Source organism: Vipera ursinii, assembly GCF_947247035.1.
Source record: "Vipera ursinii genome assembly, chromosome: 2".
NCBI classification, from domain to species: Eukaryota; Metazoa; Chordata; class Lepidosauria; order Squamata; family Viperidae; genus Vipera; species Vipera ursinii.
The window spans coordinates 75,431,364-75,444,375 of record NC_139513.1 but is presented as its reverse complement, the minus strand read 5'-3'; the positions used below and the strand labels follow the sequence as shown (position 1 = coordinate 75,444,375).

The window sequence follows — 13,012 nt, the reverse complement described above, 5'->3', positions numbered from 1 at the left end:
AAATATCAAGAGTTTAATTTAATTTAATTATGGGACTTGTATGCCACCTATCTCCCGAAGGACTCAGGGCGGCTAACAACAATAAAACAACAATAAAAACAGTAAATACAAATACTAAAAGAGATTAAATTTTACAAAGCCCCACTAAAAACCAATAAAAATTAAAAACCCCGTCGTCTGTCCAGGTCGGCCAGTTGGAAAAGGTATGTCTTTAGGTCGCGACGAAAGGACCGGAGATCTGGGGCCATCCGAAGTTCTAGGGGGAGCTGATTCCAGAGGGCAGGCACCCCGACAGAGAAGGCCTTCCCCCCGGGGGTCGCCAGCCGACATTGTCTGGCCGATGGCACCCTGAGGAGACCCTCCCTGTGTGAGCGCACAGGGCAATGGGAAGTCGTTCCTGGCAGCAGACGGTCCTGTAAATATCCCAGGCCTAAGCCATGTTTAATGTGGCCATTGTTGTGTAGCCGGTTCTTTGCAGGCAATAATGAAGACGGAAGGCTGCAAAGGAACAGAACTGAAACAGTGGCTGCTGCGCAGCTACTTATACGGTTGGCCACTAGGTGGTGGCCAATAGGTTTAAAGCAGGCATGTCCAAAGTCCGGCCCGCGGGCCATTTGCGGCCCGCGGGGCGGTTTAATACGGCCCGCAACAGCCCTCCCTGCTGTATGTAAATGCGGCCCTCCCACGGCCCTCCCTTCTGATTGAGGGCCGCCCCTTCGGGAGCTGCTCCCACCTCCCCCGCCGAGGGGCCGCCCCAGGAAGCGCAGGCCGGCCCAGCTGCCGCCCCCACCCCGCCAGCCAGGCTCCGGGGCTCCACACGGCTTCCTCCGCCTCCTCCTCCTCCTCCACCAGGCCTGCTCGGGGCCCAGGGCGGCTCCAGTGCGCAGGGGAAGCGCGCGGAGAGCGGATCGCGCCCTCATCCCGGCCGGAGCGCAGCCCAGAGGAGGAGCCGCTGGGCCGGGCATGCCCTGAGCGGCCGGGGGTCTCCAGTCGGGCCATGCGGCACTGTGGGTGAGGCGGGGGTGGCCGGCGGGGGTCTCGGCCTGCCCGCCCATCCCGCTGAGCACCTTCCCTGCACGCCGCGGCTGCCCATGGCGGCGGCTCCGGCCCCGGCGGCGCTGGGGCTCCCGGGCGCGGGGGCTCCGGCGGTGCTGGGCTGGCCGCTCTGGTACCACAAGGACCTGAGCCGGGCGGCGGCCGAGGAGCTGCTGGCGTGGGCCAGGCGGGCCGGCAGCTTCCTGGTGCGCGACAGCGAGAGCGTGGCCGGCGCCTTCGCCCTCTGCATGCTGTGAGTCCGGGGACCCGCGGGCGCCGCCTTGGGGACGGGCCGCAGGAGGGAGGGAGGGGAGGGGAGGGAGCCAGGGCACGCCTGCAGAAGACTCCCCCCCGAGGCTGGGCATTCCGTGGTGGCGGCCCCAGAGCCTGGAGCGGGGTCTGTCCAAGCCTCCGATTTCTTTCTTTCTTTTCTCTTTCTTTCTTTCTTTCTTTCTTTCTTTCTTTCTTTCTTTCTCTCTCTCTCTCTCTCTCTCTCTCTTTCTTCTTCCTCTCTCCTGCCTCCATTCTCTCTTCTTCCTTCCTTCCTTCCTTCCTTCTCTCTTTCTCCTTCCCTCCCTTTCTCCCCCCCTCCCTCTCTCAGCCCTGCCTGGCGCTGGACTCCCGGGGGGTGACCTTCCGCCATGGAATCCGAGACGACTTTTTCAGCTGCAGAAATGTCAGCCTCCCGGGACGGGCTGGGCGACCCCCCGGCGGGGAGAGGTGACTCCTCTCCCCCTTCTAGTGGCTTTCCCGACTCCGGCCGCGCCGATCTGCCGCTCCTCCGGTGGGTTGAAGGGCCGGCTGCCTGGCCAAACCGCCATGATCCTTCCCCTCGCCCCGGGCTTGGCGCGGCGTCTGTGCCGGTGCAGCGAGGCTGACGGTGCGCACCTGGCCTGGCTGAGCGCATGGCGGTTCGGCCAGGCAGGAAAAGGTGCAGGAAGCGGCCGCCGCCTGGTAACGGCGCCCCAGCTCACAACGTGGAGGCGGCGAGCAAGCGCGCGCTCAGGGCGAGGCGGCCGCGGTCCAGTGAGGGAAGAGCGCCGAGGGAATGGCCGGCCGGGCTGCGCTGCTGCCGAGCGAAGCTCGGCCAGGGCGCACGCTCTACTCTGCCTGGTGCCAGCTCAGAGACTCCGCCCGCCAGGCCCTTCTCCCGCTCAGCCAGGCCAGGCGCGCACCGTCAGCCTCACTACACCGCCTCCACGTTGTGAGCCCGGGCGCCATTACCAGGCGGCGGTCGCTTCCCGCACCTTTTCCTGCCTGGCCGAACCGCTGCGCTCCTCCCCCCTGCCCCAGCAGCGTCTGTGCCGGTGCAGCGAGGCTGACGGTGCACGCCTGGCCTGGCTGAGCGGGAGAAGGGCCTGGCGGGTGGAGTCTCTAAGTTGGCGCCAGGCAGAGCAGAGCGGGCACCCCGGCCGAGCTTCGCTCAGCAGCAGCGCAGCCCGGCCAGCCACTCCCTCGGCGGTCTTCCCTCACCGGACCGCGGCTGCCTCGCCCTGAGCGCGTGCTTGCTTGCCGCCTCCACGTTGTGAGCCCGGGCGCCATTACCAGGCGGCGGCCGCTTCCCGCACCTTTTCCTGTCTGGCCGAACCGCCACGCTCCTCCCCCCGCCGCGGGCTTGGCGCGGCGTCTGTGCCGGTGCAGCGAGGGCGCGCCTTCTTTGCCACCGGAGCTGCCCCGGCTTCGAAGCCCTCTGGCTCCCCTGGGCCTTGGTGACATCCAGGGAAGGGCGGGTGTGTGTGTGTGTGTGTGTGTGTGTGTGCACGTGCGCGCATTCTGTGTTTCACAGCCATTTTATGGGCTGGGATATGGGGAGCTGGACAGGGGTAGGTAGGGCCCTGGCCTAGCAGAATTTGTGAAGTGGTGGAAGTGTGTGAGCTGTTACCAGACAGTCAAAGTAAGTTTGACAAGGTCAGACTCTCTGGTAACAGCTCACACAGTAAGTTTTTTTAAAAATTTATTTAAAATACATTGTGAAAACTCAGCTGTCAGTTGATCTTATGTTATAAAATGAAAAGTATGCCATTTGCAATTAACTTGGCATAAAATAATTCATTTGCATTTAATTGTAATTGTTCAAAGAATGTTCGGAAAAATGTTCGGCCCTCCAGCATGTTCACTTCATCCAATCTGGCCCTCTTTGAAAAAAGTTTGGACACCCCTGGTTTAAAGGAATCCATTCCTGCCCCAAATCAACCAATGATCATCTTGGAGGCAGCAAGTCTGGCTTAGTCATTGAGTTACACAGACACACCATTGAACAACCTTTAAGCAGCATTCAAACAGACACCTGAATCTGTACAAGTAAAAATCCCAATACATTACAGCTATTTACTGCAGTCCTTTTTACTGCATTTTACTGAATTCATTCCAATTCAGCAGTTTGGAAGAATATGATGACAGTCAAGCAGGAGAACTCTCCAATGAGACTAAATTTGTTGAGGCAGGAAGAGAGTGGCCAAAAAAAAGGATGAAGTTTAAAAATGGGCTGTTTTGGCTGAGAGGGTTTCAGAGGGGAAAAAATAGACAAAATGTCCCCAGTATATCTGTATGTGGAAAAGGCAGGTGGGCAGCAGCTCTTTTCTAAGTCCTTGTGGTCATATGACCCAGAGCAGAGCACCTACTACCCAGATTTCCAGGGACACATTAAGGCACACTGATCTTAGTACAGTTCAGTTCTCAGTAAATGGAGACAGCTATTTTTAAAGTTTCAGCCGTCTATATTATTCTCCCAACTCAAAGCATTTCCTTTTTGGGGAAAAAATCTATAAAGAATATAAAACAAGGTAGAAATAATATAGAGCATGGTTTCTGGAATTGTTTCCAAATTATTTTACCCATCATGGATATAAGAAGAATGTATGTATTCTCTCTTGTGATGTAATTTGTTGAATTTGCATGTGTGTATGTGCTTCTGCTCAACCTTTATATTGTGCCTGTAGCAACATCATTGGAACCCAGCAGAATAAGTATATTAGCTAAGGCACTTTTTAAAATCATGTTTAAATGCAATTGTTGAAAATTAACACTGAATGCTAGTGCTGTACTGGGGTTGACCCTAAGTACTGGTTCAAATAAACCTGTTTGTTTTATTGTTTGGGAGTATTCAGGTTACTTGTGTTTGATAAAATTACCTTGTACTTCCTTTGCATCTTATCACTTCAAAGTTAATCATTTCATGTTACACCCACTCAATTAACCACATTCCTAAGCCAGCATTCTTAGTATTCCATAGGCAAATTGAATTCACATTTACTTGGCAATATAATTGAAGCTACAAATTACTGCAATCCTGAATGCAAATGTCCCATAGACTTAAACCATGCCCGACATGTAGAATTAGGAGGCAGGGGAAGCAATAAAGTTTGCTATCAAGGCTGAAATTGAATCAAGTAGATATTAGATCAGGGGCAAATGCACACTTTTACATGGAAATCTCCCCCCCCCTGATATTTCTAAGCAGAGTGGAAACATTCCTCCCTACAATCTTTTGGAATCCCAGCCAAGAGAAAAATGGTCCAGTATTTAACTACTAAAGGCAATCAAACCGGTCAGTCCTAGAGAAGATCAACCCTGACTGCTCTTTAGAAGGCCAGATCCTGAAGTTGAAACTCAAATACTTTGGCCACCTAATGAGAAGGAAGGACTCACTGGAGAAGAGCCTAATGCTGGGAAAGATTGAGGGCAAGAGAAGAAGGGGACGACAGAGAATGAGGTGGCTGGAGTCATTGAAGCAGTAGGCGTGAGCTTAGATGGACTCCAGAAGATGGTAGAGGACAGGAAGGCCTGGAGGAACATTGTCCATAGGGTCCCGATGGGTCGGACACGACTTCGCAACTAACAACAACAAAAATTTAACTACTAAGGATAAGCTAGGGATAGAAGCAGAAAGCAAAGTTTTCCCACGGACGGTGGGAAAAACAGTTTCCGATTGTATAACATCAAAATACGCATATGCAAAACAGTTTTTACTTCAATCTTAGTGTCCTTCCCCAGTGTTGTTACCATCATTTAAACAAGCACGGCCACGTCGCTTTGAAGATATCATCCAACAGGTGAAGCGCGTCACCTTGAAGGCACCTCCCTAAGAACTGTGCAGCTCTTGATGGCCATTGCGCAGAAGGAGCCCCTCCCCTTTAACTTGATGAATGACGTCACGATACTCGGCCCACAGCTTGCTTGCTGCTGTTCCTATTGCCGTTGCCGCCGGCCGGGAAATTCTCCTGCTTAGATTAAGCGAGAGCGGTCGGTCACCCACTTCGGAAGAGAGCGAGCCGCTGAGCTCCGTTGCGCCGAAGGACGCGTGGCCGAATAAAGAAGGGGACCGGCTAAAGCGAGCAGTAAGGCGGAGGAGCTTCTGGCCGAGCGGAGATCGCTGGAGGCCGGTTCCCTGGCCCGCACATGGCTGCTGCCGTTGCCGCTTTCCGACACCTGAGCCTGGCGCTGGGCGGAGCGGTAGCAGCCCTCGCTTCTCTCCTTTTCATCGCGTGGAAAATCTACTTCCGAGACGCCGATGACAGCTGCGTCGGCTGGAGAAGTCGCTGGGAGCGGCAACTGGAAGCGGAGCTGCGAGCCTGCAACGCGCGAAAGGAAGCGGAGGTAAGGGAGCCTTGGCTCTTTCCGCAGCCCTGGAGCAAAAATGTTTCTCTTCAGAGGAGAACTCTGTTCACCGCCCTGTTCACCGCCCTGAGTCCTTCGGGAGAAGGGCGGTATACACATTTAATAAATAAAATAAATAAATAAAATAAATAATAAACTCGTCGCTGCATCCGCCTCTGACTTGGAGATGGGGCTGCGATTTTGGGGGAAGCATTTAGCCGGTTTTCAAGGAAACGAGATTGCTTTAGAAGCTTAGAACTTGGTGGTTTGGGCATACGGTTCAATACCTGTTTATGGGGCCAAAGGAAGACCCCGAGAGGCAGTGTGCTAAAAACTGGGAAACCGTGTCTTCTGCTCCTGCTTTACACACAAGATCAGCTGGTGTCTTTTGAGTTTCTTACATTCCCTCTCAGACACAAGAAGAAGTCGTGGACATGTTTCTGAGAAAATTGTAGGGACTTCTCCGGGTATTTTTGAAAAAAAAGTCACCAAATCAGAGAGAGGGAGTGGACTGGGGCTTACAAATTCATCCCCATAAGGATGAAATTATAGAGATAATGGACAAGTTAATCATTCACTAATGAGAGCCTAGAAATTCAACTGCTAATCTTGATAAAATTGCATAATTTGTTCTTAAGATATCTTATCAGGCCGGAATGCTGTCAGTACAATATTTATTGAAAGGCCAATAGGAAGGATCAGGAAATAACAGATAAGTTGTCCCAGTTTAAGAAGAGCAAAACATCATAAAAGGTAGTAGAATTATAAACACCAGAAGAAATAAACATGCTGAGTGGGATTAAAGTGATTTCTATAAAAGAAAGTCCTGCATTACTTTTTGGGAAACTTGTAAAATAATAAGTAGAGAATATTCTTGGATCCAACCTTTCCTATCCACAGTAATTTCTTTAGAATAACAGCTTACTAAGTTTCTGAGAAGACTTATGGTAGAATTACACGGACATGCATAGAGAAAGAGAAACAAAAATTCAAAGAGTTTACTTTAAGCCCAATAACTATGTGTAGGATTGCAAGCTTTAGTCTTAATTTCCGTGGTGTCACCATAGAAATTTATGGAAGGAAAGGCAAAAGAATTGTGATTAATTGCTTGGATGTTAAGCTGTTGAGGACTAACCTCCCATTCGCTGATTTTGCCCTTCTAATGCTGCATTCCAGGATCACCCTTAAATGCTGAGTGTTGGGAAAGTCAGACAATAGAAGCCATACACACAATTCATTATGCTACCAGAAAAATGTAAGAATTGCCTCTGGGTTGAAGAGGTTTAAAAAGAGGATTAGATTGAAATAAATGAAGGCTAAACTTCAATTACCTCATGTAACCCACAGAGAGGGCCTCCTCAGGGTGCCACCGCTCAAGGAATGTCGGCTGGTGGCCCCCAGGGGGAGGGCATTCTCAGTGGGTGCGCCAGCCCTCTGGAACTGCTTACCAACTGAAATCCGGATGGCCCCTGACCTCCGCACCTTCCGGCGCGACTTAAAGACTTACCTATTCCAGCAGTTCGGCCTGGCCTGATAGCTCTAATTGGGGTCCCAGTTTGTTTTGATTATTGTTTTTCAGTACTGTTTCATTATGTTTGCCTACCTTACTCTGTACACCGCCCCGAGTCCCTCGGGAGAAGGGCGGTTTATAAAAACAAACAAACAAATAAATAAATAAATAAACCACTCAATTACCTCATGTAACCACTCTCAGTATTGTTTCCTTTTTTTATTGAAAAGTTTTTCAGTACATTTTATCTTTAACAAAACAAAACCCCTCCCAACCCCCTCCCCTCTTCCTCAATATTGTTTCCTAGTGAAGATGAACAGGAGGGTGGTACTATTCCACACTGTCCTCTTTTATGGGTTTCTTACGCTTGCTAAGCCTCTAGAAGATGGATCCAACCCCTAGACAAAATAAGCTTTTGATTTATTCCATTGGGGCTCTGCTTACGTTTGATTTATTCAGTTTGTGCAGCCACCCACTTCAAACCATTTTGGTGGTGGCAGCTTATGAAAGTAATACAAGAAGAAAAAGAACTTTTTGTACAAAGGAATTTGCAAAGTGAGCACATTTACAGAGTTGAAAACAAGGGCCTAAAACTGGGTAAAGATGAAAAGAGGCAGACCTCTTCAGTTGATTTCTTCATTCTGTTCATGTGTTGATAATCAAAATCCTCATAATGCCACTCTCTAATTGTTATAAAACATTCCTTAGGATGCGGTGCTAATGAAAGTATGCCTCTTCCCTTAATTAAGTTCCTGAGCTTTTATCCACGTGGCATATGTTAATACAAACTATTTCCTGAATAAATGTCCAATTGATTCTAATGGCTATTGCTGACTACAGTGATCCATGTCTCAATCATTTCTAGTTTGGTATACATAGAACTGTTAGGGACGTGGTGGCTCAGTGGGTTAGGACACTGAGCTTGTCAATCAGAAGGTCGGCAGTTTGGCAGGTCGAATCCCGAGTGCCACGTAACAGAGTGAGCGCGTTACTCGTCCCAGCTTCTGCCCACCTAGCAGTTCGAAAGCACGTAAAAATGCAAGTAGAAAAATAGGGACCACTCCGGTGGGAAGGTAACAGCGTTCCGTGCGCCTTTGGCGTCTAGTCATGCCGGCCACATGACCACGGAGACGTCCTCGGACAAGCGCTGGCTCTTCGGCTTTGAAACGGAGGGGAGCACCGGCCCCTAGAGTCGGAAACGACTAGCACACATGTGCGGGGGAAACTTTACCTTTTACTTTATACATAGAACTGCTCTTGAAACACTTTTCACTCATAAAAAATATGTGGAAGGCAAGTTGCTTGTTGGTTTTGTTTTACTTTACTCATGATTTACTTTACAGTTGTTTTGGTTTTACTCATACTACTCCAGTCTCTTTGTTTTCACTGGCATAATTCAAGGCGTTAGAACTTATCCTTACAGGGTTAGAAAGACAATCTGAAGGACTGCTACCCTCTACGTATGTTTACCCATAATTTGGAATATTTTAGGAAAAATTTAATGAATTCTTCCACCAAGAAAAGCAATACTGAATGGAATTTCTATGTAGGAAGGTTGTGTTGCATACTTCTTTGTTATGTTTGACAAAGGTTACCCCTTTATTATCTATAAGACTTATAAATTGCTTTATTCCATTGAGTTTTAATTAGAACACAGAAAATGCAGTTAATAAAATGCTCTTCCATCTCACATTTTCATTTTCATCTTTTATGCTAACTCCATTTGATTAAGTTACCAAAGGCCTTTAACCTCCAGTCTTGTATGAAACAAAAGACAATTTCCTACACTTCTGGTGAAGGAGACATATTCCAGAGAAGGGTAGGTATGACTGAGAATGCCTGTCTCTGTTCTCTGCTATCCTAATTTTTCATGGAAGAGGACCTTTGGATTAGGCAGGCAGAGTGAATGGAGAGATGCAGTCTCAGTTTCCAAGCTCTGAGCCCTTTCGGACTTTATGGTTGATAACCAATCCTTGAATTGCACTTGGGGAGAAACCAATAGCCAACACATCTCCTGTATCGGTGGTTTAATTCAATTATTATTTTTTTATAACAACCCACTCAAGATTCCGGGCAGCTTACAAAATCCAGAAAATAATAAAATAGTAAAACCCAAGCAACCTAGATGAAGACAATCAGACTGATAACCTGTACAAGGCCCCCACAAATATATTAGTAAACTTATTAACCCTAGGCTTGGGAACAGAACCAGATTTTAAGAGCTTTCCAGAAGGCCAGAAAAGTGAGCATCCTTCACGTCTTGGTGGGATATTCTAAAGCAGGGGTAGGCAACCTCTGCTCTTTTATGACTCATGGACTTCAACTCCCAGAATTCCTGAGTCAGCTATGCTGGGAGTTGAAGTCCATGGGTCATAAAAGAGCCGAGGTTGCCTATCCCTGCTCTAAAGGGAAGCAGCAATAGAGAAGATGCACTTCCTCAGTTCTGTAAGATGGCAACGTTTCATAGTGACAAAGATAATTGAGGTGACAGGTAGTCCTCAATTTAAAATCATTTGTTTATTGACCATGCAGAGTTACAACAGCACTGAAAAAAGTACTTTATGACCGTTTTTCACACTTAGGACCGTTGCAGCATCCCCATGGTCACATGTTCGAAATTCAGATACTGGGCAACTGGCATGTATCTATGATGGTTGCAGTATTCCTGGGCTATGTGATCACCTTTCACGACCTTCTGACAAGCAAAATCAATGGGGAAATTAAATTCACTCAACAGCCAAGTTACTAACTTAACAACTGCAGTGATTCACTTAAGAACTGCAACAGGAAAGATGGTAAAATGGGGCAAAATTCTCTTAACAGCTGTCTTGCTTAGCAATAGAAATTTTGGGTTCAATCGTGGTTGTAAATCTAGGATTATCTAAATTTAATCCACTCATGCATGACTTTTGAAGACCTACGGCCCATTTCCCCCCGTAAAGTCACTGATTCTTTATTGGCATCAGTTATTTAGTTCCATTGCCACCTCCACCTCCAAATCTTTCATAATCACATGAGGTATCAGTCCAAGAAACTAGTAATAAGAGGTTTGGAGCAATTACTTTCATATATTACTAAAAGGTGTGATTTATGATCCTTTCAGGATTGGTGTCCTAAATTAATCCTCCCTCAGCCTCCAAAAATTGGACAAGGCTGTCATTGTTTTTCCTTAAAGCTGTCAAAAATGAGTGACCAATTTGCTAAATTTATAGATCAGCTATGCTCTTGACAAGCAGGACTATTCTAAATACTATCCACAACTTGTTTCCTGCTTACTTATTGTCTCATTTGAATATTTTAATACAGCCATTTTTTTCAGTGATGAGCCAGGATTACAAGGATTTCCATTATTTTAAAACAATAACTGCTTGAACTGACCTGAATTTTTTTTCTCATAGCAGCCACATTATTGTGGTTACCAAATTTTGGTTCTCGGTTTGGACGGGGCTGGAAAAAGCACCATTCTTCACTATGTATGTAGTCCAGAAGCCAAGCAGCATGTAGCACCTACTCAAGGCTTCAAGTCAGTGCAGCTGCAGGCCAGTGGGCTCCAGATGGACCTTCTAGAAGGTAAGCCCTGTTTGGAAATAGGGCACAGTCTGCAACACACTGCATGTCCGGCACTTGTGCAGGAAAGATGGGTCTGGAACTTCTTCTCTTCTGATAGCAATCACTGGCTTGTTCACAGAAACCACACTTAACTTCTAATTATACCATAAACTAAGCCTCAAAAAGCCAAACTGAGGTTAATAATATCCAAACAAGCAACTTTTTTTAAAACTGATCTATGTTAACATAGGTTTCTATCTAATATATATTGAAGTAAGGGAAAACTGTCTTGAAGGCTTTCTCCTGAATTGAATTTATGTCTTCTGTGCTGGGAATCTCTTATGTCTATGACTTGTCCATTTTTGTTTCTTTCGGCCTGAACAATGCATGAGAACTGAATAGATATTTAGATGCAAGAGAGAAAAATCTCCCTCTTATTTAAATCCACATCTGCATTCCAGTCGTGGGAAAGATGCTCGTGATACGCTGTAAAGAAATCTTTTCTCATGATTTGTTCCTCCGTGTGGGCACTGCAATTAAGCACATCTGGAGGACATCACAATGAGAAAGAACGCTAATCGGTCAACTTGTATTTTTGCTCTTTGTTTTACTAGTTGGTGGGAGCCAGAATCTACGCTTCTATTGGAACCAATATCTGAGCAAAGCCCACATTTTGGTGTTTGTTGTAGACTCTGCAGATGGCTCACGCCTTCACATTGCTCGGCAGGAGCTCCACTGCCTGCTAGCTGAGGACCCTCAGCTGCCTTTGATAGTCTTAGCCAACAAACAGGTGAGTCCCTTGCTATCTTTCACATGCTACTTTCTAAAACTGTAGCTTGATAGATGGACTTGTGATGCAAGAGCAACGTACAAGTATATAACTGCAGGCGACTCTGAGACCCCTTTGACTCACACCGTTACTTTTCCTAGATTACCTTTCTGTACTTCCAAAATCTCTTGAAAGTTTGCAAGAATGCAACCAAACTGTAACAGTAATTACCAATAACAAAATTTCTTACTAATTTTGAGAAGTGAAAAAAGGAACATCAGCACATATTAAGCTTAATCCTCAGGCAAATGCAGAAAAATATAAAACTGTGGCATAGCTATTACAGTAAAGGCCTAAGGTTTTTAAAATGATCGGTTGTCTTATCTATTCTAGGACAAGGATGATGCCCTGAGTGTGGCAGAATTGCGAGAGGAGTTGGCCTTGCACAACCTGGATAGTCAGAGGAAATTCTTTTTCTTGCCCACGAGTGCAACTTATGCTGGTCTGGCCACTGCAAACAGTGTTCTTCACTTGAAGCACCTGCTGGTCAAAATTCTTGCCCATTCAAGCAAGATGGACTCTCTGTGATTGTGCCTCTCAGCAATAACTTTTTCCACATGGTCAGGAAGCCTTTGTTCTTAAAAGTCTACCTAGGCCTTCACCAAATGCGTTTGGAGAAGGAATTCCACCTACCAATATAGCCTTGAAGATAACTCCTATTGTTTTGCATAGGACAGAAGGAAAACAAAGGCAAAATACATTGCTTGAGGGGGGCATCAGTCAGTCTCAAGAGGCTAGCTATTGAAAGCAGCTGTTGCTCTTTTCACAAACCTAAAGAATTGTAATACCAATATTTGCACTAAGACTTTGCATTCTTCTTTACTGGATCTGCTAGTTGACTTTACAATAAGCAGGAAAAGATAATGCAATGACTTTATGTAGCGGCAGCTGAGAAAGTCATTTCAGAGGCTCTTTGCTGAGGGTTAGTCTTGGCCCATAAAGGGTTATTTCATCCTGACTGCAGCTAAGGGAAAGTATTATGTACTGACACTGATGGCTTGTCTAGGTTTGAGGGATCCTTGGTGGAATATCTTTTATTTCTGGCTAAGCAGGTTGGGACAGTTGTGCCTTGAACCGATGCCAAAGCTACTTCAGTCACTAAGGCTGCTATCTTCTTATTTATTAGTTGATTCTTAAGTAACCTCCACAAGGTCTATATATTTGATATTGGGCAAGAGAACTGGAAAGTAAGCTAACATCCTTCAAAGTAGTTGAGCTCAACTGTCAATTTCCCATGTTGGCTAGGAAGTTTGAGATGCAGGCCAACACATGCAGGTGTCCCTGATAATGGCAAAGTTGTTCAGCAGTAAAGTACTTGAGTATTCCTATTTGATCTCAACCCCTCAGGGGCTCTTAAAAGTTTTTATTTCTGCTCCATTATACAAACAAAGTGTTATCTATACAAAAGCTATTGTGAGCTGGTAATGGCTGTTACAAACTACAGACAGGCCACTTCATATGGGCTACCGATAACATTCTCTTAAACTTCTAAT

At 46.8% G+C, this 13,012-nt stretch overlaps 1 protein-coding gene across 2 annotated transcripts; it reads left to right on the top strand.

The window, feature by feature from the left end:
• The first annotated feature begins 5,231 nt into the window (after positions 1-5,231).
• ARL10 (ARF like GTPase 10) lies at positions 5,232-12,074 on the top strand. 2 transcript variants are annotated; one of them, XM_083352255.1, is made up of 4 exons: positions 5,232-5,631; positions 10,543-10,711; positions 11,305-11,480; positions 11,853-12,074. In XM_083352255.1, exons 1-4 carry the CDS (start codon positions 5,434-5,436, stop codon positions 12,045-12,047), a joined length of 738 nt encoding a protein of 245 aa, XP_083208381.1. In that variant the 5' UTR covers positions 5,232-5,433; the 3' UTR covers positions 12,048-12,074. The 2 variants fall into 2 exon arrangements, with proteins under 2 accessions (XP_083208381.1, XP_083208380.1); XM_083352254.1 differs by having other exon boundaries at positions 10,540-10,711.
• Positions 12,075-13,012: the final 938 nt, after the last annotated feature.